Source organism: Rhinopithecus roxellana, chromosome 5 (assembly GCF_007565055.1).
Source record: "Rhinopithecus roxellana isolate Shanxi Qingling chromosome 5, ASM756505v1, whole genome shotgun sequence".
NCBI lineage: Eukaryota > Metazoa > Chordata > Mammalia > Primates > Cercopithecidae > Rhinopithecus > Rhinopithecus roxellana.
The window spans coordinates 31,341,802-31,364,004 of NC_044553.1; the positions used below are offsets into that span (position 1 = coordinate 31,341,802).

The 22,203-nt window shown below is 44.2% G+C and overlaps 1 protein-coding gene across 2 annotated transcripts in view; it reads left to right on the forward strand.

Moving 5' to 3' along the window:
* Positions 1-10,256: 10,256 nt before the first annotated feature.
* The window catches only part of CASC4 (cancer susceptibility 4), a 126,409-nt gene continuing 114,462 nt past the window's right edge, over positions 10,257-22,203 (forward strand). For both annotated transcript variants that reach the window (XM_010385233.2, XM_010385234.2), the window contains exon 1: positions 10,257-10,989. In XM_010385233.2, the coding sequence (XP_010383535.1) occupies positions 10,663-10,989 (327 nt within the window). In that variant the 5' untranslated portion in view covers positions 10,257-10,662. The remainder of the gene's footprint in view (positions 10,990-22,203) is intronic.

The window sequence follows — 22,203 nt, forward strand, 5'->3', positions numbered from 1 at the left end:
TGTAATCCCAGCACTGTGGGAGGCCAAGGCGGGTGGATCACGAGGTCAGGAGATCGAGACCATCATGGCCAACGTGGTAAAACCCCTTCTCTATTAAAAATACAAACAATTAGTTGGGCATGGTGGAGCGTGCCTGTAGTCCCAGCTACTCAGAAGGCTGAGGCAAGAGAATTGCTTGAACCCAGGAGGCAGAAGTTGCAGTGAGCCGAGATTGTGCCACTGCACTCCAGCCTGGGTGACAGAGCATGACTCCATCTAAAAAAATAAAAAATAAAAAAATAAAAATAAATTACCAAAAGTTTACTGTAGAGTCAGCAAAATAAACTGCTACAATAGAAAACTAGAGGACATCATGCAGGCACAGTAAGATAGTGGTCACTTCTATCAGTTGGGAGCAGCAGGGCATGAGAGGTGTTGGAAAATGTTTTCAAGGAGGAAACTGAACACAGTGTTCCCCTGGTTGGGCACTGGTAAAGGAGGAAGAGACCGGAAGCTTCAGGAGGACCTTTCTATTTCTGCTGTATCACCCGCACTTCCTCTCACCTACAACACTATAGATTGTCACATGGTAGGCACACAGTAAATATTTGAGTAATTAATTAATTTGTTAATTACTTAATGCATACACCGTGATATAAATCCTTGAACAAAGCAGGCTTCCAATAACAATGCCATGATGATAAATTTTTAAAAATTTCACTGGAAAGCATTACTCAGCTGGACACAGTGGTTCACATCTGTAATCCCAGCACTTTCATAGGCTGAGACAGGAGGATTGCTTATGGCCAGGAGTTCAAGACCAGCTTGGGCAATATAGTGAGATCCTGTCTTTACAAAAAAAAATTGTTTATAAATTAGCTTGGGAGGCTGAGGCAGGAGGTTGCTTGAGTCTACAAGTTCGAGGCTGAAGTGAGCTATGACTGCACCACTGCAGTCCAGCCTGAGTGACAGAGTGAGACCCTGTTTCAAAAAAAGCCAACAAAAAAATTACTGTTACAACTTCATATTATATTAATAGTATAGTTTCAATTGTGCACCTGTATGAGAAATTTGTATCATTTTTATTAAGAATAAATAAATTCTTGAATAACTGCCAGTGAAAGAAGAAAGTCAGAGAAGCATTCCAAAGGGCCAAAGACATAATATATGCTGGGAAACAGGATTATCCTAGAGCTAGGGCATAAGTGATAGGAAGGAAAAATAAGGTTATGGATGCTGGTAGACGTGGGGTTATAGTCTTATAAAAAATGTGGTCCTGCCCGGGTCCGGTGGCTAACGCCTGTAATCCCAGCACTTTGAAGGTCGAGGAGGGCGGATCACGAGGTCAGGAGATCGAGACCATCCTGACTAACACGGTGAAACCCCATCTCTACCAAAAATACGAAAAAATTAGCCGGGCGTGGTGGTGGGCGCCTGTAGTCCCAGCTACTCCCAGCCGAGATCGCGCCACTGGACTCCAGCCTGGGCGACAGAGTGAGGCTCCGTTTCAAAACAAACAAACAAAAAAAGTTGGTAATCTCTGGCCTATAGAACCACTTTTGTTTTGTTTTGTTTTGTTTTGTTTTGTTTGAGACAGAGTTTCGCTCTTGTTGCCCAGGCTGGAGTGCAATGGTGCGATCTCGGCTCACCGCAACCTCTGTCTCCTAGGTTCAAGTGATTCTCCTGCCTCGGCCTCCCAAGTAGCTGGGATTACAGGCATGCGCCACCATGCCCGGCTAATTTCCACCCCCCCACCCCCCAAGACGGGAGTCTCGCTCTGTCGCCCAGGCTGGAGTGCAGTGGCGCGATTTCGGCTCACTGCAAGCTCCGCCTCCCGGGTTCACGCCATTCTCCTGCCTCAGCCTCCCCAGTAGTTGGGACTACAGGCGCCCACCAATACACCTGGCTAATTTTAAAAATATTTTTAGTACATATGGGGTTTCCCCGTGTAGTCAGGCCTCCCAAAGTGCCAGGCTTACAGGCATGAGCCACCGCGCCCAGCCGCTAATTCTGTATTTTTAGTAGAGACGGGGTTTCACCATGTTGGTCAGGCTGGTCTCAAATTCCCGACCTCAGGTGATCCGCCCGCCTCGGCCTCCCAAAGTGCCGGGATTACAGGCGTGAGTCACCGCACCCGGTCTCCAACATTTTATTTTTTTAGAGATGAGTGTCACTATGTTGCCCAGGCTGGAGTCCAGTGGTTAATCACAGTCACGATCATAGAGCACTGCAGTGTTCAACCCCTGGGCTCCGGCCATCCTTCTGCCTCAGGCTCCCAAGTAGCTGGGACTACAGGCAGTGACAATGCTCTGGCCTTAATCTTTTGATTCTACAAACTTTTTTTTTTTTTTTTTAGACGGAGTCTCACTCTGTCCCTGGGCCAGCGTGCAGTGGCATGATCTCGGCTCACTGCAACCTCCGCCTCCCTGGTTCAAGCAATTCTCCTGCCTCAGCCTCCTGAGTAGCTGGGACTACAGGCATGAGCTACCACGCCCAGCTAATTTTTTCTATTTTGAGTAGAGACGGGGTTTCACCGTGTTAGCCAGGATGATCTTGATTTCTTTACCTCATGATCCGCCTGCCTCGGCCTCCCAAAGTGCTGGGATTACAGGCATGAGCCACCACGCCCAGCTCAAACTTCTTTTTTAATGTCAAAAACTGTACACATTATCACGTGATAGTAACTGTAAATTTAGTATCTATTGATTTTTTTTTTTTTGAGATGAAGTTTTGCTCATGTTGCCCAGGCTGGAGCGTGATGGTGCAATCTCAGTTTACTGCAACCTCTGCCTCCCATGTTCAAGCAATTCTCCTGCCTCAGCCTCCCGAGTAGCTGGGATTAAAGGTGCTCACTACCACACCCGGCTAAGTTTTGTATTTTTAGTAGAGATGGGGTTTCACCATGCTGACCAGGCTGGTCTCAAACTCCTGACCTCAGGTGGTCCACCTGCCTCAGCCTCCCAAAGTGCTGGGATTACAGGCATGAGCCACTGCATGCAGCCAGTATCTACTGATTTTAAAAATACATAATGAAAAAGGTTAAAGTGGATTCACTAGTAATTTTACTTAGTTTTTTTTAGAGACAGGGTCTTGCTCTGTCTCTTAAGCTAAAGTGCAGTGGCTTGATCACGGCTCACTGCAGCCTCGAACTCCTGGGCTCAAGAGATCCTCCCAACTCAGCCTCCAAGTAACTGGGAGTACAGGCACACACCACCACACTCAGCTAATCTTTTAACTGTTTTGTAGAGAGACGGGGTCTTGCTATGTTGCTTAGACTGGTCTCCAATTCCCTGCCTTAAGTGCTCCTCCTACCTCGGCTTCCAAAAGTGTTGAGATTACAGGCATGAGCCACTTTGCCCTGCTACTTATTTGAGACAAGATCTTGCCCTGTTACCCAAGCTGAAGTGCAGTAGTGTGGTCATGGCTTACTGCAGCCTCGAACTCCTGGACTCAAGAGATCCACCAGCCTCAGCCTCCCAAGTAGCTGGGACCACAGGCATGTGCTACCCTACCTGGCTAATTTTAAAAATTTGTTTGCAGAGATGTGGGTCTTGCTATGTTGCCCAGACCAGTCTTGAACTCCTGGCCTCAAGTGATCCTCCTGCCTTGGTGCTCCAAAGTGCTGCTATCACAGGCATGAGCCACCATAACCAGCTCAATTTTAAGTAAAAATTTATTCAACACAATTTCAAACTCTTTAAAAAAGTAATGACATTTTGTAGACATTAATTTTTCTGTACATGGGCAAAAGTTAATGAACATATACTGAACATTTATGTCTTCCTACAAATTGAGAACCACTGCTGTAATGGTAGCAGCAGTAGCAACATTTACTGAATATTTGATAAGTGCCAGTTCTAAACACTGTACACTTATTAACTTAATACAACAACCATATGAGAAGGGCTTTATTGTTATCCTCATAGATTTCAGAGTTGTTTTTTGGTTTTGGGTTGTCTCTTTGTACCTTTTCTTCTCTTTTCCTTTACTAAAGATCTGAATTTTCAACTGGGTACACTGCTGCTCTGCTGTAGCACTGTATTTCCTTGCCTCCTTAATGTCTAAGATAACTCTGTGACTAAATTCAGGTCAATGAAATATGAGTAGAAATGTGTATTTGGAGAAGTCTTCTTAAAAGTTGGGGGAGGGTATACCCTTCCTCCTTTTTTTTTTGAGACAGTCTCGCTGTGTCACCAGGCTGGAGTGCAATGGCTCAATCTTGGTTCACTGCAACCTCCACCTCCTGGGTTCAAGAGATTCTCCTGCCTCAGTCTCCTGAGTAGCTGGGACTACAGGTGTGTGCCACCATGCCCAGCCAATTTTTGTATTTTTAGTACAGACAGGGTTTCACCATGCTGGCCAGGATCGTCTCCATCTCTTGACCTTGTGATCCGCCTGCCTCAGCCTCCCAAAGTGCTGGAATTACAGGCGTGAGCCACCGTGCCTGGCCCTTTTTGTTTTTTGAGACAGCATCTTGCTCTGTGGCCCAGGCTGGGCAGTCCTCCTGCTTCACTCTCCCAAACAACTTGAACTACAGGTGTGTACCACCATCCCTGCTTTTAATTTTTTTTTGTAGAGACAGGTCTTACTATGTTGCCCAGGCTGGTCTCAAACTCCTGAGCTCAAGCAATCCTCCTGTCTCAGCCTCCCAAAGTGCTGGGATTCCAAGCATGAGACACCGTGCCTGGCCTTTTCTGCTTCCTGCATCAAGAATGTCATGGCTGGAAGTGAACATGAGGGCAACACTGTAGGGATGACTGAGCAGTGAACTCAAAGGAGCCTGCCATGTCAGTCCTGAATGGCCTGTTTCTGGATTTATGTGTGATACAAGAAAATATTATCTTATTTATTTATTTTCCTGTTACATGGCACCAAACTTAATCCTAACTGATTTGCCATTTTGGAAATGAGAAAACTAAGGTTAAGTACCTTGCCCAATGTTACAAAATTAGTAAGAGTGAAGAGATAACTTTCAGCCCATGAATTCTTACTCCAGAGCCCACTTTACTCTTACAGTATATTGCCTCATGCTACACAACTATAGGAAATGGATTTGTCATAGGGAAATAACACGTGTGTTCTGTTGACCAGTACTGGATGGGGGACTGGGGTATTCCCTTTATGAGACAGCCCTCTTTAGTTGAGGCAATTCTGAAAGTGGCTGGCTGATCACTGAGAGGTGTCTGCTGACAGCACTCCCAGCAGCTGGGGGAATATGTCACTCATTCCTGAAGAGGGATCTGGTGGCACACGACAGCATCCACTACTCATGCATGCCATAATACTCCCTTCCTGTGCCTGTGGCTGAAATATAAATTGACTACAGTTTGCTTTATCAATAAGTCCGGATATATTTTTCTAATCTTTTTTAAATGCACCAATCCAGGCATTGTTTGTTTGTTTCCGAGACAGAGTCTTGCTCTGTCACCCAGGTTGGAGTGCAGTGGCACTATCTTGGCTCACTGAAACCTCTGCCTCCTGGGTTCAAGCGATTCTCCTTCCTCAGCCTCCTGAGTAGCTGGGATAACAGGCGCCTGCCACCATGCCCAGCTGATTTTTGTATTTTTAGTAGAGATGGGGTTTCACCATGCTGACCTGGCTGGTCTTGAACTCCTGACCTCGTGACCCACCTGCCTTGGCCTCCCAAAGTGCTGGGATTACAGGTGTGAACCCCGGCGCCCGGCCAACATACCATGTTTTAAGGTTTAATTGGTGGGGGGGCGGGGCAGGCGTCCCAACTACTCAGGAGGATGACGTGGAAGGATCATTTGAGCCTGGGAGGTGGAGGTTGTGGTGAGCTGTGATCACACCAGTGCACTCAAGCCTGGGTGACAGAGTGAGACCCTGTCTCATGAATAAATACATTAAATAATTATAAAGATTTCGTTGGGGGGTAAGCATCTGTTATAGGGTAGCAGGTGTAGGAATTTTGTGTTTGGATGAAGTCATCTTTAAAGGCAAAAATCGGCCGGGCAAGGTGGCTCACGCCTGTAATCCCAGCACTTTGGGAGGCCGAGGGCGGATCACGAGGTCAAGAGATTGAGACCATCCTGGCCAACATGGTGAATCCCTGTATCTACTAAAAATACAAAAATTAGCTGGGTGTGGCGGCACGCGCCTGTAGTCCCAGCTACTCAGGAGGCTGAAGCAGGAGAATCACTTGAGCCCAGGAGGTGGAGGTTGCAGTGAGCCGAGACCACACCACTGCACTCCAGCCTGGCGACAGAGCGAGACTTGTCTCAAAAATAAATAAAGGCAAAAATTATGTCATTTATTTCTCTTACATAATCTTTCAGACCCCTTTTCTTAAGCCCACAACACAATTTCACATATATTGTCTTCAGTATATTTTGACCCATAAAAAGTTTGGCATGCTGGAATTGGGCAGAAAAATTGATTATTTTATAGTTTATTCCTCAATATTTAGGACATTTGGTAGGACTAGGTTAGAGACGGTGGCAGCTCATAGAAATAAGAAATACACAGATAGGTAGGCAAGATTCCTTCTATTACTAATGAAAAAACCTAACTTAAACTAGCTTAAGAAAAAAAATTATGGCCAGGTGCGGTGGCTCATGCCTGTATTCCCAGCACTTTGGGAGGCTGAGGCGGGCGGATCACGAGGTCAAGAGATTGAGACCATCCTGGCTAACATGGTGAAACCCCGTCCCTACTAAAAATACAAAAAATTAACCAGGCGTGGTGGTGGTCCCCTGTATGTAGTCCCAGCTACTCGGGAGGCTGAGACAGCAGAATGGCATGAACCCAGGAGGCGGGGCTTGCAGTGAGCCAAGATCATGCCACTGCACTCCAGCCTGGGCGACAAGCGAGACTCTGTCTCAAAAAACAAAACAAAACAAAAAATACAAAAAATTAACCGGGCATGGTGGCATGCACCTGTAATCCCAGCTACTTGGGAGTCTGAGGCAGGAAAATTCCTTGAACCTAGGACGCGGAGGTTGCAGTGAGGTGCGATCACGCCACTGTACTCCAGCCTGGGCGAGAGTGAGACTCCGTCTCACCAAAAAAAAAAGAAAGAAAAAACCCCATTATTTGTCTATGATTGGCTGGGCATGGTGGCTTATGCCTTAATCCCAGCACTTTGGGAGGCCCAGGCAGGAGGATCACCTGAACTCAGGAGTTCAAAATCAGCCCAGGCAACATGGCAAAACCCTGTCTGAACAAAAAAGTACAAAAATTAGCTGGGTGTGGTGGTGTGCACCTGTAGTCCTAGCTACTTAGGGGACTGAGGCAGGAGGATCATTTGAACTGGGGAGGTCAAGACTGCAGTGAGCTGAGATCTGAGATTGAGCCACTGCACTCCAGACTGGGTGACAGAGCAAGACCCTATCTTTTAAAAAACAAAATAAAACAAGAAAACCCACAAGAAACATTATTTATGTATGATTACACTGCCTTTACAGTTATGATATTTATGTCTATACTTGATAACATCTCCTAAAAGACAGGAATGGACTTTTAAAAAATAAGTTTTAGAAGCTTTAGATCTACAGAAAAATTGTGAAAATAGTAGAGTTCCCATATATCCCACACCCAGTTTCCCCTACGTGAGTATGGTGCATTTGTCACAATTAATGAACCAGTACTGATATATTATTATTAACTAACATGCATACTTTATTCAGATTTCCTTAGTTTTTACCTAATATCCTTTTCATGTTCCAGGATCCCATCCAGGATACATTTAATGATCACGTCTCCTTAAGCTTCTTTTGGCCATGAAAGATTTTCCAATTTTCCTTGTTTTTGATGACCTTGACAAGTTCGAGGAATACTGGTCAAGTATTTTTCAGAATGTCCTTCAACTGAGATTTGTCTGATGTTTTTCTCATGAGTAGACCAGGGTTATGAGTCTTTGTGAAGAAGACCACACAGAGTGCTACAATCATCATATTGTATCACCAATACATACTATCAACAGGACATCACTGTTGATGTTAACTTCCATTACCTGGTTTAAGGAATTGACTTTTACCTTAATTTGTTTAATGCCTAACTCAGAACTACTTTTGGGAGGGCATTTAAACACTGTCTTAATATCTGGATTGTATTCAGTAGGAGAAACACCTTGATGAGACAACCATCAAAATGGAAAAAAAAAAATCCTCTAGGGAAGAGTGGAAAGAGGATTGGTCATCTCTGCCATTTACTACATACAAGACTTTCGGCAAGTTAACTCTGTATCTGTAAAATGGAATAATGGTTCCCAATAGTTCTATTACACATCTATTGAAAAAATGTATGTGTGTTTTGTACAATATTTATACTTTTAGATTTGCCTATGTAAAAATGAAAACACTCGTGGGAACAGTAAATCTTAAGTAGTTAACATCACTTTATAGAACAATTTTCTTTCTTTTCAGACGGAGTCTTACTTCTTACTCTGTTGCCCAAGACGGGGTGCAAAGGCACGATCTCGGCTCACTGCAACCTCTGCCTCACCGACTCAAGTGATTCTCCTGCCTCAGCCTCCCGAGTAGCTGGGGCTACAGGCGTGAGCCACCGCGCAGCTGGCCTAGTATAATTTTCTATTGCTGGTTGAGCAGAGCAAGGCCAATATGAGCTGAGGAAAGCACAGATGGGAAGGCTCATTATAATTAATGATTTCCCATTTTTGCTTTGCTTCCTTTTGCCAAAGTCTGCTTGTCATCTGAGAGTGGAGAGGATTTCTTAGATCTTATGAAGCCAGAGCTCACGTCTGGTGTGAACCAAGTATTAATAATTTTGGTGTTGTTTTTCTGTACTGCATCTGAGAGAGTATTGTTCTTTGAAGGTGCAATAATTTTCTACGCTACTACGGGACTTAGGGAAATAATTTTTGAGGATAGGAAGCACAGAATAATTATTCAAAGATGACAAGTCTTCCTGCCTCAAAATCATATCTCTCTCTGATTTGAATAAAAATACTCTGATTTGAAAAAAAAAGGTTTTTCCGTTCTTGAGGTTATATACTCATGGAAGTTCTTCAACCTGAGGTCTGAAAAACAAGGCAACCTCATCCTCTCCTTAAACAGGTTAGAGCCAGTAACTTTATATTTTTCTATGCACGGACAAAAGAATTATACAGAAAAAACAAAAGAGGCGGGGGCTTTTTTTTTTGCATTACTGAAATTCACACAACATATAAACAGCCTGCTATATGCAGAGAGCAATGGTGTTTAGAGCCCAATGATCTGGATTCAAGCCTATTTAAAACCAGATATGAGAAAGTTCCCAAACATCTTTGTGTCTTGGATTCTTCAACTGTAAAACTGCGTTGAGAAGATGAGACTAGGTGCGCAAAACAATTTGTTAGAGCTATTATTATTATTATTATTATTTTTTTTTTTTTTTTTTGAGACGGAGTCTTGCTCTGCCGCCCAGACTGGAGTGCAGTGGCCGGCTCTCAGCTCACTGCAAGCTCCGCCTCCCGGGTTCACGCCATTCTCCTGTCTCAGCCTCCCGAGTAGCTGGGACTACAGGCGCCCGCCTCGTCGCCCGGCTAGTTTTTTGTATTTTTTAGTAGAGACGGGGTTTCACCGTGTTAGCCAGGATGGTCTCGATCTCCTGACCTCGTGATCCGCCCGTCTCGGCCTCCCAAAGTGCTGGGATTACAGGCTTGAGCCACCGTGCCCGGCCTAGAGCTATTATTTCTAACCTAGAATGTGTTCGCTGTCAGTAACAGTGCATTAGATACGATTCATCGAAGGCAGCTTCTGGACTTTCTGTTTTGAAGCCCAGTTGAGGCAAAAGCAGCTGTGCGTTTAAAAACTGGAGCTTGCCACATTCTGAAATTCTTTCGGTTCGCGAAAGCAGTAACCTTGGAAACGAGACTGGCACCACCCCTTTCAGTCCTAAAGCTTGGTTTCTCCCGCTTTTCTCCATTATGTTTAGGGCATCGCTATTTTACGGTCTTTTTGTTTTTTCTTTCCACATCATTAGCAGAAAAGAGAAATTCCCCTTCTACAGAAGCAAGTACAAAACCTTTCTAGTTGCCCCTTTTTGGCTGCAGCTCACCTACTATTTTTTTTTTCTATTCCGCGGTCGCAGCCCCAGACGTCCTCAAAGACAAATATTTTCGCGAGGGCCAGTGTAGGGCAGGAACTCCCTAGACTTTGAATCAAGGGAATCCAGTAGGTAAGAACAGAAAGGACTCCGACCCAGGTGCCTGAGACATCTGAGACCGCCAAAATTAACACAACAACCTACGTGACAGAGAAAAATCTCGCGAGATAGGACTGCAGGGAGACGAGAGGAAGCAATGTTCTCGCGACAAGAGGGGGTGTTGGCGGAAACTCGGAAATGGTCCCCTAGACGACTCGGCCCCAGCCAGTGGGTGGGGCCAGAGTAAATCCGCCCCCTTCCGGTTTTTTCCCCGCCTCCCAACCGTGAGGTGCTGGGTTCGGGGTGCGGGCAGCTGGGTTCTCCCGGTTCCCCTGGGCAGGTGCAGGGTCGGGTTCAAAGCCTCCGGAACGCGTTTTGGCCTGATTTGAGGAAGGGGGCGGGGAGGGACCTGCGGCTTGCGGCCCCGCCCCCTTCTCCGGCTTGCCGCCGACGGATAAGCCCGCCTCCTCCCTCGGCCGGCCCTGGGGCCGTGTCCCCCGGGTAACTCCAGCCGAGGCCTGGGCTTCTGCCTGCAGGTGTCTGCGGCGAGGCCCCTAGGATACAGCCCGATTTGGCCCCATGGTGGGTTTCGGGGCCAACCGGCGGGCTGGCCGCCTGCCCTCTCTCGTGCTGGTGGTGCTACTGGTGGTGATCGTCGTCCTCGCCTTCAACTACTGGAGCATCTCCTCCCGCCACGTCCTGCTTCAGGAGGAGGTGGCCGAGCTGCAGGGCCAGGTCCAGCGCACCGAAGTGGCCCGCGGGCGCCTGGAAAAGCGCAATTCGGACCTCTTGCTATTGGTGGACACGCACAAGAAACAGATTGACCAGAAGGAGGCCGACTACGGCCGCCTCAGCAGCCGGCTGCAGGCCAGAGAGGGCCTGGGGAAGAGATGCGAGGATGACAAGGTAAGGACGACCCCTTTCTCTTCAACTCCCATAGTTTCTTTTCTCTCCGGGGTCTGGGGCGGGATGTTAATCCGCTAGCGGTTGTCTTATCCCTTACGGTATTGCAGTCCTGAACGCTCCTTTCACCCCCAACAACCCTGTTTCTGTCAGACTTTTCCCGGTTTATCCGTGCCATGTTCTCTGGTCCCTGCCAGACAAAAATGACTGTAAATTCTGGTTCTCAAGAGTGGGCTGTGTACAGATGCTGCCTATTCTCTGAGCTCAGCTGGTGAGCTGTCGATAATAATCATCTGGCCTATGTGGCCCCCTTAGCTTCAAAGACACACAAATCTGGCGACTGCCAGGTTTGGTGTGGTTATTGTCTCATTTTTATTCCGTGCACACTGATCAATATTAATTTCGTTATTTAAAGAACGAAGCCGCCTCTGACTCCTCTACCCTATGGTAGTCACCATATAGTTTTTCAGCTGTGTGACTTTTAAAATCTCTATAGGGTGATGTATTGAATAAATAATCAGCTATGGCTGCCTTTTTGTGATCAAAATGTTATGATAGATGGGCCCTCGAGCTATATGTGAGCCACACTTGTGTCTTGGACATAGTTGATCAATCATTATGTACTCAATTTGAATTGTTAATGGAATTAGCCAAAAGATTAGAATCTAAAAATAAATTTTAAGCAATGGAATGTCATGTCAGTGTCTTCATTGAAAGAAAATAGAATGAAATTTTGTATAGCTAAGTAGCTATTAAGGTTGGTGTTTTATGCAGATGGAAAACTATACAAAGTTTTAAATATAAAAAGTTTGAACTGTAATCATACTTGCTACTAAATAATCCTTGTTTTCATTAGCTCATTGGTAACTATATTAATAATTTATGACTTATGCAACTTCTGTAGGTATAGTAGAGTTATGAAAATTTCTGGGGCCGGGCGCGGTGGCTCAAGCCTGTAATCCCAGCACATTGGGAGGCCGAGACGGGCGGATCACGAGGTCAGGAGATCGAGACCATCCTGGCTAACACGGTGAAACCCCGTCTCTACTAAAAAAAATACAAAAAACTAGCCGGGCGAGGTGGCAGGAGCCTGTAGTCCCAGCTACTCGGGAGGCTGAGGCAGGAGAATGGCGTGAACCCAGGAGGCGGAGCTTGCAGTGAGCTGAGATCCGGCCACTGCACTCCAGCCTGGGCAACAGAGCGAGACTCCGACTCAAAAAAAAAAGAAAATTTCTGGGCAGGATAGTAGATGCCTTTCTTTCTATACACTTCTTTGGTAATCTTCACATTTTTGTGTGTAAGTGCCCATTATAATTACAAGTTTTACTTTGCATATGAAAATCACTTACGGTTAAGTCATTATAAACTCTCTGTGAGCTTCTTACTTTCCTGTTGACAGCCTCTACCTTGCTTTCTTATTTCAAGAAGATTAAGGCCCTCAGCTAAATGCTTCCCTATAACCCCCTCCTCTTCACCATAATAACATAGACATGCTCTGATAGGGTCAAGGAATCAATAAATTTATATGCGCCACATGCTTAACTCTAAAGACTGAAAAACTCTTGGGCACAGTAGGTAGAAATCCATGAAAGTTTGCAGTATTAAAGTAAGGTCTTCCTACTTAGAATGGTTAAGCATTACAATTCACATTCTTCTCTCTGGTCTCAAAGGAAAGTCTCTTTTAGTAATTAATACTCTTGATTCCATTCTTTCAGCCATTGGACTTTTTTTGTTTGTTTGTTTGTTTGTTTGTTTTGAGACAGAATTTTGTTCTTGTTGCCCAGGCAGGAGTGCAATGGCGTGATCTCAGCTCACTGCAACCTCCGCCTCCCAGGTTCAAGCGATTCTTCTGCCTCAGCCTCCCGAATAGTTGGGATTATAGCCATGTGCTACTGTGTCTGGCTAATTTTGTATTTTTAGTAGAGAAGGGGTTTCTCCATGTTGGTCAGGCTGGTCTTGAACTCCCAACCTCAAATGATCTGCCCACCTCAGCCTCCCAAAGTGCTGGGATTACAGGCATGAGCCACCATGCCCGGCCTTTTTTTTTTTTTTTTTTTTTAAGAGATGAGTTAATGGATACAGCACACCAACATGACACATGTATACATATGTAACAAACCTGCACGTTGTGCACATGTACCCTAAAACTTAAAGTATAATAAAGAAAAAAAATAAAGAAAAAAGAGACAGGGTCTCACAGTGTTGCCCAGGCTTGAGAGCAGTAGCTCTTCACAGGCATGATGCACTGCAGCATTGAACTCCTGAGCTCAAGTGATCTTCTTGCTTCAGCCTCTGAGTAGCTGGGACTGCAGTTGTGCACCGCCTTGCCCAGCTCTACTGAACTGTCAGTCTCAGTTTGTTTCACTTTTTACCTTCAACAGGATGTGGGTGTTCCCTGTTCTAAGTAAAGAAAAAAAAATCTATATATTCCTTTCTTCCAACCAACACATTTGTTTTTTCACTTTCATTGCTAAAGTCAGATTATCGATGGTCTACAAATGTTCCATCTACCTCTTTTTTCATACCCATCCTAATCTTAAAAAGTCTGCCATCTTTCTTTCCTCTCCTTTTCTGCAACTATTCTCTTGAAGGTCACAAATGGCAGTATTCCTAATCAAAACCAAAGAACATTTTTATTCTTACTCTATTTGACCTCTCAGTCGTTTGGTCCTGTTGATTGTCTCTAGCTATTTAGAAACTATTTCCTTTCTTGCTTTTGTAATATTGGACTCTCCAGTCTTATCTTCTTCACTATATTCTTTGCTGGATTTATTTTTTCTTTCCAGTCACCTAGTAAGAGACTCTATTCTTGAGGCTTTGCTCTCCCCTGAGAGCAGTATTCCCCAAAGTAGTGTTAAACAGAATACTCTTCTTGTATTATTTCTTAGGGTAGTGAGGAGAAAAAAAGGAAAACCTCTTCTGGAGGGAAATGTTAGTGTATCCTCCTCTTGGAATTCATAATGTCTGCTAGAATATAAAAGCTCTGAGAAATCCATTAATAAAGAAGCCTATTCAATTTTGTTTAACTCAGTCTTGTTTAGTTTATTTGATCACAGGTTACTATTTTCATGGCTTACCTATTATGGTACAGAATAATATAGCAAAGCACACTAGTTTGGGAAATATTGCCCTGGGTATCTTAACTACTTTTAAGTGTTTGGCTAATATTTTATGCAGTTGGCTCACAAGACTGTATCTCTTATTGAATGTCAGTTCTGTATTTTTTTTTTTTTTTGAGACGGAGTCTTGCTCTGTCACCTAGGCTGGAGTACAGTGGCACGGTCTCAGCTCATTGCAAGCTCCGCCTCCCGGGTTCACGCCATTCTCTTGCCTCAGTCTCCCAAGTAGCTGGGACTACAGGCGCCCGCCATCATGCCTGGCTAATTTTTTGTATTTTTAGTAGAGACGGGGTTTCACTGTGTTAGCCAGGATGGTCTCAATCTCTTGACCTCGTGATCCACCCGCCTCAGCATCCCAAAGTGCTGGGATTACAGGCGTGAGCCACTGCGCCCGGCCGAGTTCTGTATATTTTAAAAAGTTTTTTCTTTTTTAGTTTTGTAGAGATAGGGTGTCGCTCTGCTGCCCAGGCTGGTCTCAAACTCCTTGCTCCAAATGATCTTCTTGCCTTGGGCTCACCAAATGCTGGGATTCCAGGTGTGTACCACAGCACTTGGTGTGCCACTTCTGTATTTTGAGCTGGCTTATAACAACTTTCTTGGGCTGCTTGTGAATGTCTGTTCTTGGGGTTAATGAGGACTCTGAGCTGCTTAGTAGAAAGGGTAGTCTTGATCTCTGTCTTTTAAACTTAACAGTTTTTCAGGGATTTTTTGTTGTCGTTGTTGTTCTTTGTTTGTTTGAGACAGGGTCTTGCTTTGTCACCCAGGTTGGAGAGCAGTGGTGCGATCATAGCTTACTACAGCCTCAAACTCCTGGGATCAAGCGATCCTCCCACCTCAGCCTCCCAAGTACCTGGGACTGTAGGTGCATTCCACCATGCTGGTCTAATTTTTTATTTTTTGGTAGACATGAGGGTCTCATTATGTTGCCCAGGCTGGTCTCCAATTCCTGGCCTCAACTGATCCTCCTGCCTTGGCTTTCTAAAGTGCTGGGATTATAGGTGTGAGTCACCATACCTGGCCACTTAACAGTTTTAAGTCTGGAAAATTATTGCAAAGATAGTATAGGGAGTTTCTATATGCCCCACACCCAGTCTTCCCTATTATTAACATGTTACTTAAGTATGATGCATTTGTCACAATTAATGAACCAGTATTGATACCTTGTTATGAAAGTCCATACTTTATTCAGATTTCTTCAGTTTTCTCCTGCTGTCCTTCTTTAATTCTAGGTTCTCATCCAGGGTACTACGTTACATTTAGACATTATGTCTCCTTAAGCTTCTTTTCAGTCTTTTCTTGTTTTTTAGACCTTTTCTTGTTTTTGATGATCTTGACAATTTTAAGGATTACTGATTAGGTGTTTTATAGAATGTCCCTCAATTGGGAATTGTCTGAGTCTTTTCTCAGGATTAGACTGGGGTTATGGGTTTTGGGACAAAGACCACAGAAGTAAAGTACCAGTCTCAACACATCACATCATGGGTATGTTTTTCAAAATGATTGATCACTGCTGATGTTAACCTCGATCACCTGGCATGAGATAGTGCTTGTCAAGTTTCTCCACTATAAGGTACTCTTAAAAAAAAATCTGTTTCCATACTGTACACTTTGGAAGAAAGTATGTTCACCCTCACTTAATGAGTGGATAGTTATGTTTTTCCTCCTTAAGGGCAGAGTATCAACATAAACTATATGGAATTCTTCTGCACAGGAGATTTGTCTCTTCTCCCTCATTTATTAACTTAATAATTCATTTATCTCAGTATGGACTCAAGGATATTTATTTTATACTTTGGCTTATAATCCAATATTAGTTTATTTTTTGTTGCTCAAATTGTTCCAGATCTGGCCATTGGAGAGCTCCTTCATTAACTCCTGTATTCCCTTTTTACTTTTATAGTGCCAGAAAGTACAGAGGACTTCCACATACCCTACACTCAGTTTCATTGTGACATACCCTTTTCTTACTTTTTGGTACTTTCAGATGCTCTAGGTCTATCTTATACATTTCCTACTCTAGTCCTAGAGTCATCCATTTCTCCAAGGAGCCCTGGTTCCTTTTATTGGAGAATGGTGTTAGAAACTAAGGTCTGTGGCTGGGCATGGTGGCTCACGCCTGTAGTCCCAACACTTTGGGAGGCCAAGGCGGTGGATTTCTTGAGGTCAGGAGTTCAAGACCACCCTGACTAACATCATCTCTACTTAAAATACAAAAATTGGGCCGGACGCAGTGGCTCACGCCTGTAATCCCAACACTTTGTGAGGCCGAGGCAGGCAGATCACAAGGTCAGGAGTTTGAGACCAGCCTGCCCAGCATAGTGTAACTCTGTCTCTACTAAAAATACAAAAAATTAGCCTGGTATGGTGGCATGCACCTGTAGTCCCAGTTACTCAGGTGTCTGAGGCAGGACAATTGCTTGAACCCGGCAGTTAGACGTTGCAGTGAGCCGAGATTGCGCCATTGCATTCCAACCTGGATAACAGCGAGACTCCATCTCAAAAAAAAAAAAAAAAAAAGAAATTAAAAAAAAAAAAATTAACCGGGCATGGTTGGGGGCGCCTGTAATCCCAACTACTTGAGAGGTGGAGGCAGGAGTATTGTTTGAACCGGGAGGCAGAGGTTGCAGTGAGCCAAGATCGTGCCACTGCAGCCTGGGCAACAGAGTATGACTCTGTCTCAGAAAAAAAAAAAGAAACCGAGGTCTGCATGGCAGATATGCTCATTGCTACTATAAGGTTATCTTTGGAAATCAAGGAATCCTTTCTCCAGAGGAATCAGAAAGGTGGTATTTGGTTTCTTCCACATTATTATGCCATTCTGTCACTTCCAGTGTGTTACCTGGGCTACTAAACATATAAATTCTTTTTTTTTTTTTTTTCTGAGATGGAGCCTCACTTTGTCACCCTGGCTGGAGTGCAGTGGCGCAATCTCAGCGCACTGCAACCTCCACCTCCCAGGCTGAAGTGATTCTCCTGCCTCATCCTCCTGAGTAGCTGAGACTACAGGAGCATGCTACCACACCTGGCTAATTTTTGATTTTTCAGTAGAGATGGGATTTCACCATGTTGGCCAGGCTGGTTTTTAACCCTGACCTCAAGTGATCTGTCACCTTGGCCTCCCAAAGTGCTGGGATTATAAGCGTGACCCACTACATCTGGCCTTGAACATAGAAATTCTTTAAGGGAGCTTTAAGTTGCTACTGTCTTGTCCAAAGAAGTGAGAAACAAGCCCCACTTCTCTGAGATTCCCTCAAACTGTCTTATTTTTTAACCTTCCCTCTAAAGGGTTTCAGCCTGGAGGGGTAGATTAGTTTGCTAGGGCTGCCATCACAAAATGCCACAGACTAGGTGGCTTAAACAGCAGAAATTTATTTTCTCACATTTTTTAAAGTTGAAAGTCTAAGGCCAAGGTGACAGCGGGGTTGTTTTTCTCTGAGGCTTCTCTCCTTGGCTTGCAGATGGCAACCTTCTTGCTGCTTTATTGTGACATGATAGTCCCCCTGTATGCACACATCCTTGGTGTCTTTTCCTCTTCTTAAAAGGGTATGAGTCATATTGGATTAGCCCACTGTAACTTAAACACTTTAAAGACCTTGTCTCCAAATACACTTACATTCTGAGATCCTGGAGGCTGGGACTTCAACATGTGAATTTGGGGGAAACACAGTTCATCTTAGAACAAGGGAGATCCATCTCTCTCTCTCTCTCACACACACACACACACACACACACACACACACACACACACACACACGGCCTTTTATTTCCTCTATCAGAAAAGTCCTTATTTCTCTTTCTTCAGTATAGGGCAAGTCAAGCTCTTGATAAATAAAAGGAGCTGTTAGAATGTAGAAAAAGTCCTCAAAATTGTCGTTTTATTACACAGACACACACACACACACCAGTTTTGAGGTTTGAAGCTGAATAGTAAATGACCTTTTTTCCCTTTAACAACCGTAATTCTCCCTGAGGCAGCGTATGCCTTTAGTTGAATGGGGAAAAGTTCATGTGTCAGAAAGGAGGATGAGAAGCATATTACAAAAAAAATGTTATTTGGGGGAATATTTTGGAATATAATAGTAATCTCTCTTATTCTTGAGAGGTTTGAGTAAATTGATTAAAATTCTTAAAACAGTGCTTACTGCATTGTTATTCTACTGTTGTTATTCTACAGCTACTTCCTTATTTCTTTTCTGCCTTTTTTCCAGGATGGGACTCTGTCTGTGTTCCTGCCCAAGATCTGGTCTCAGCTCTAGCCTACCTGCCTCACCCTTTGCTCCTGAATGTTTGACTGTTTTTGTTGTTTGTTTGTTTTCAATTTCCTGGTTCATTTCCAGTTAGGCTTAGTTGGCTCCTCCCATAGGTTTCTTAGTTGACTCAGCTTGCCTGTTCTTCTATAATTTGAGTGTCAACCTTCTACAGTTCTAATATGTTGCACATGATAATTCCTGCCTTTGCCTCTGCCTCACCAGCCATAATCTGGCCAACTTTTAACTGTAATTCCTACCTCAAATTATTCATAAATCAATCAAAACTGATAACTCCTCCAAACAGTATCGCTTTCCTACCTTCTTGGTCCTTATAAATGATGCCCATGCAACCATTGTTTAAGACTGAGGTTAGAAATTTGTTGTTGTCTTTGATTCGTTCAGTATATCATATTGAGTGCTTCGACATGCGGAGGAGTTACGTGATCGAATTTAAAAAATGTTATTTTGACTGCAGAATAGAGAACTTAGTAGATCCCTAACTAGTCCCCTTTCCTTGGTCTCCATTTCTTTTAGTCAGTTCTCCTGTGAAGTCAGCCTGAACTTCCTCAAACCTTATTTTCAGAGTGGCTGTATTACTCACTGACTACATCAGGTTAGAATTCTGCTGTCTCATCTTTAAGGTCTTCCATAGAGTGGCTCTAGCTACCTTTGTCTCTTACTGTCTCCTGACCCACTAAATTGTATTTCAGGCTGATTGTTTTGCTTACTTTTGCCTTCCCACCTGCCTTTCTGTATCATGTTAATTCCTGTTTCTGTGCCTTTGTTCCTGCTGTTTGACTCTTAGCTTCTTGCCTCTTTTCTGTGTATTTATTCCACCAATTTTTTTTTTTTTTAATTGAGATAGAGTCTTGCTGTGTCGCCCAGGCCGGAGTGTAGTGGCACGATCTTGGCTCACTGCAAGCTCTGCCTCCTGGGTTCATGCCATTCTCCTGCCTCAGCCTCCCGAGTAGCTGGGGCTATAGGTGCCTGCCACCACGCCCAGCTATTTTTTTTCTGCTTTGAGTAGAGACAGGGTTTCACCGTGTTAGCCAGGATGGTCTCGGTCTCGATCTCCTGACCTTGTGATCCGCCCGCCTCAGCCTCCCAAAGCGTTGGGATTATAGGCATGAGCCACTGCACCTGGCCTTTTTTTTTTTTTTGAGATGGAGTCTCGCTCTGTCACCCAGGCTGGAGTACAGTGATGCAATCTTGGCTCACTGCAACCTCCGCCTCCTGGGTTTAAACGGCTCTCCTGCCTCAGCCTCCTTAGTCTGGGATTACACGTGCGCACCACCATGCCTGGCTAAATTTTTTTGTATTTTTAGTAGAGATGGAGTTTCACCATGTTGGCCAAGCTGGTCTCGAACTCCTGACCTTGTGATTCACCTACTTTGGCCTATCAAAGTGCTAGGATTACAGGCATGAGCCACCACGCCCAGCCTATTCTACCAATCTGTTATCCAGCTTCTGATCCATAGCCACTATGAAGCCCCCTGGGACTTCTGACCTGGAACATGCTTTTCCTTCTTTTTTATTTTCTTTTTTTATTTTCGAGATGGAGTTTCACTCTTGTCTCCCAGGCTGGAGTGCAATGGTGCGATCTCGGCTTACTGCTGCAACCTCTGCCTGCCAGGTTCAAGCGATTCTCCAGCCTCGGCCTCCCAAGTAGCTAGGATTATAGGCGCCCACCACCATGCCCGGCTAATTTTTTTTTTTGTATTTTTAGTAGAGATGTGGGGTTTCACCACATTGGTCAGGCTGGTCTCAAAGTCCTAACCTCAAGTGATCCACCTACCTGGGCCTCCCAAAGTGCTGGGATTACAGGTGTGAGCCACTGTTCCCAGCCATGCTTTTCCTTCTTTATACACCATTTACATTTATTATTTGAGCTTCACTGACTTATTTTGTTCGTTTTTTACTAATAGCTTATTGTGTGTGAACTTCGTTTTCTCAACAAAATTTTAAGTTCTTTGAGGAAGGACTACGTTTTAAATTTTTTCCTGTGGGAAAAATAGTTCTTAGTGCTATTACAAAATGTACGGGGTTGATGTGTCTCCTCTAAAAGAATATATTGAAGTCTACATCACCCGTGAATGTTATCTTATTTTGGGAATAGGGTGTTTGCAGATGTGATCAAGTTAAAATGGGGTCATGCTGGATTAGGGTAGCCCCTATTCCAGTATAACTGATATCCTTATAAGAAAAAAAAACAGGATTAGGGAGAACACCAGGTGCATGAATACACAGAGACACACAGACACATTAGGAAGACCACATGACAGATAAAGGTGGAGACCGGAGTTATGTTTCCACAAACCAGGGAATGCCCAGGGCTACCAGAAGCCAGCGCCAGAAGCCAGGAGCCTCCCCCTAGAGGCTCCAGTGGGAACGAGGCTTTGGCAACACCTTGATTTTGGACTTCTAGCCTACAAAACTGTCCTCTAGCACTGTGAGACAGTACATTTCTGCTTTATGCTATTCAGTTTGTGGTACTTTGTTACATCGACCTAAGAGACAAATACACATAATGCATACTTAAAAGTTAATTTGATTTTTTGACATTTTTTTTTTGTTTTTTTTTTGAGACAGAGTCTCACTCTGTCGCCCAGGCTGGAGTGCAATGGTGCAATCTCAGCTCACTGCAACCTCTACCTCCCGAGTTCAAGCGATTCTCCTGCTTCTTCCTTCCAAGTAGCTGGGATTACAGGCACGCACCACCACACCCGGCTAATTTTTGCATTTTTGGTAGAGACGGTGTTTCACCATGTTGGCCAGGCTGGTCTTGAACTCCTGACCTCAGGTGATCCGCTGACCTAGTCCTCCCAAAGTGACTAGATAACTACTCTTATATAATATATATTGTGTGGCAGTATGGTTTACTGGAAAGAACAAGGTCTTTTGGAGTGAAACAGACTTGAGTTTTTCATTCTACCATTATGTTACCTCTCCTTAAGCCTGTTTCTTCACCCATAAAATGAGGAGGATTCATGAAATAAAATATTTAGAGTCCTGTCCCATACAAAGCTTGACATTTAATAATATTAGTTCCTTTCTTTCATGGGTGCATTGGTGTAGCTAATCTTGAAGAAATTTGCGGCTAGATATAGTGGCTTATGCCTATAATCCCAGCACTTTGGGTGGCTGAGGCAGGAGGATCACTTGAGGCCAGGAGGTTGAGGCTAGCCTGGGCAACATAGCAAAAAAAAAAAAAAAACTGGGCATGGTGGCACATGCCCATAGTCTTAGCTGCTTGGGAGGTTTAAGCAGGAGGATCACTTGAGCCCAGGAGTTTGAGGCTGCAGGGAGCTATAATTGTGCTACTGCACCCTAGCCTGGCAACAGAGTAAGACACTGTCTCAATAAAGAAAGAAAAGGAAAAAAGAAAAGAAGAGAGGTGAGGCGGGGAGGGCAGAAGGAAAGAGAATAAAGGAAGGAAGGAAGGGAGGGAGGGAGAGAGAGAGGAAGAAAGAGGGAGAGGGAAGAAAGAAAAGAAAGGAAGGGAGGGAGAAAGAAAGGAAGGAGGAAAGTTGGTCTTGTATTATTCTATTGAAACCCAAGTATATTAATTCAGTTGACAAAAATTTATTAAATATACTGAGCACTTACTGTACTGTACACTAAAATGATCTTTAAAACATGTTCTCACTTTTCTTTGTCTCCCTTTCTTATTTTTGTATTTCTCTGTTTTTTCTTACTCTCCTGATAAAGGACTGAGTAATCTCAGGAGGTTCCATGGAGATCATAAAACAAGCTGCTTTTTGAAAAATGATGACTAGGATTTAGTTGTGCCGAAAAAAGGTAAAAGGACATTCAAGGAGCTTACCCCATAGAGGAAAACAAACAGTTCT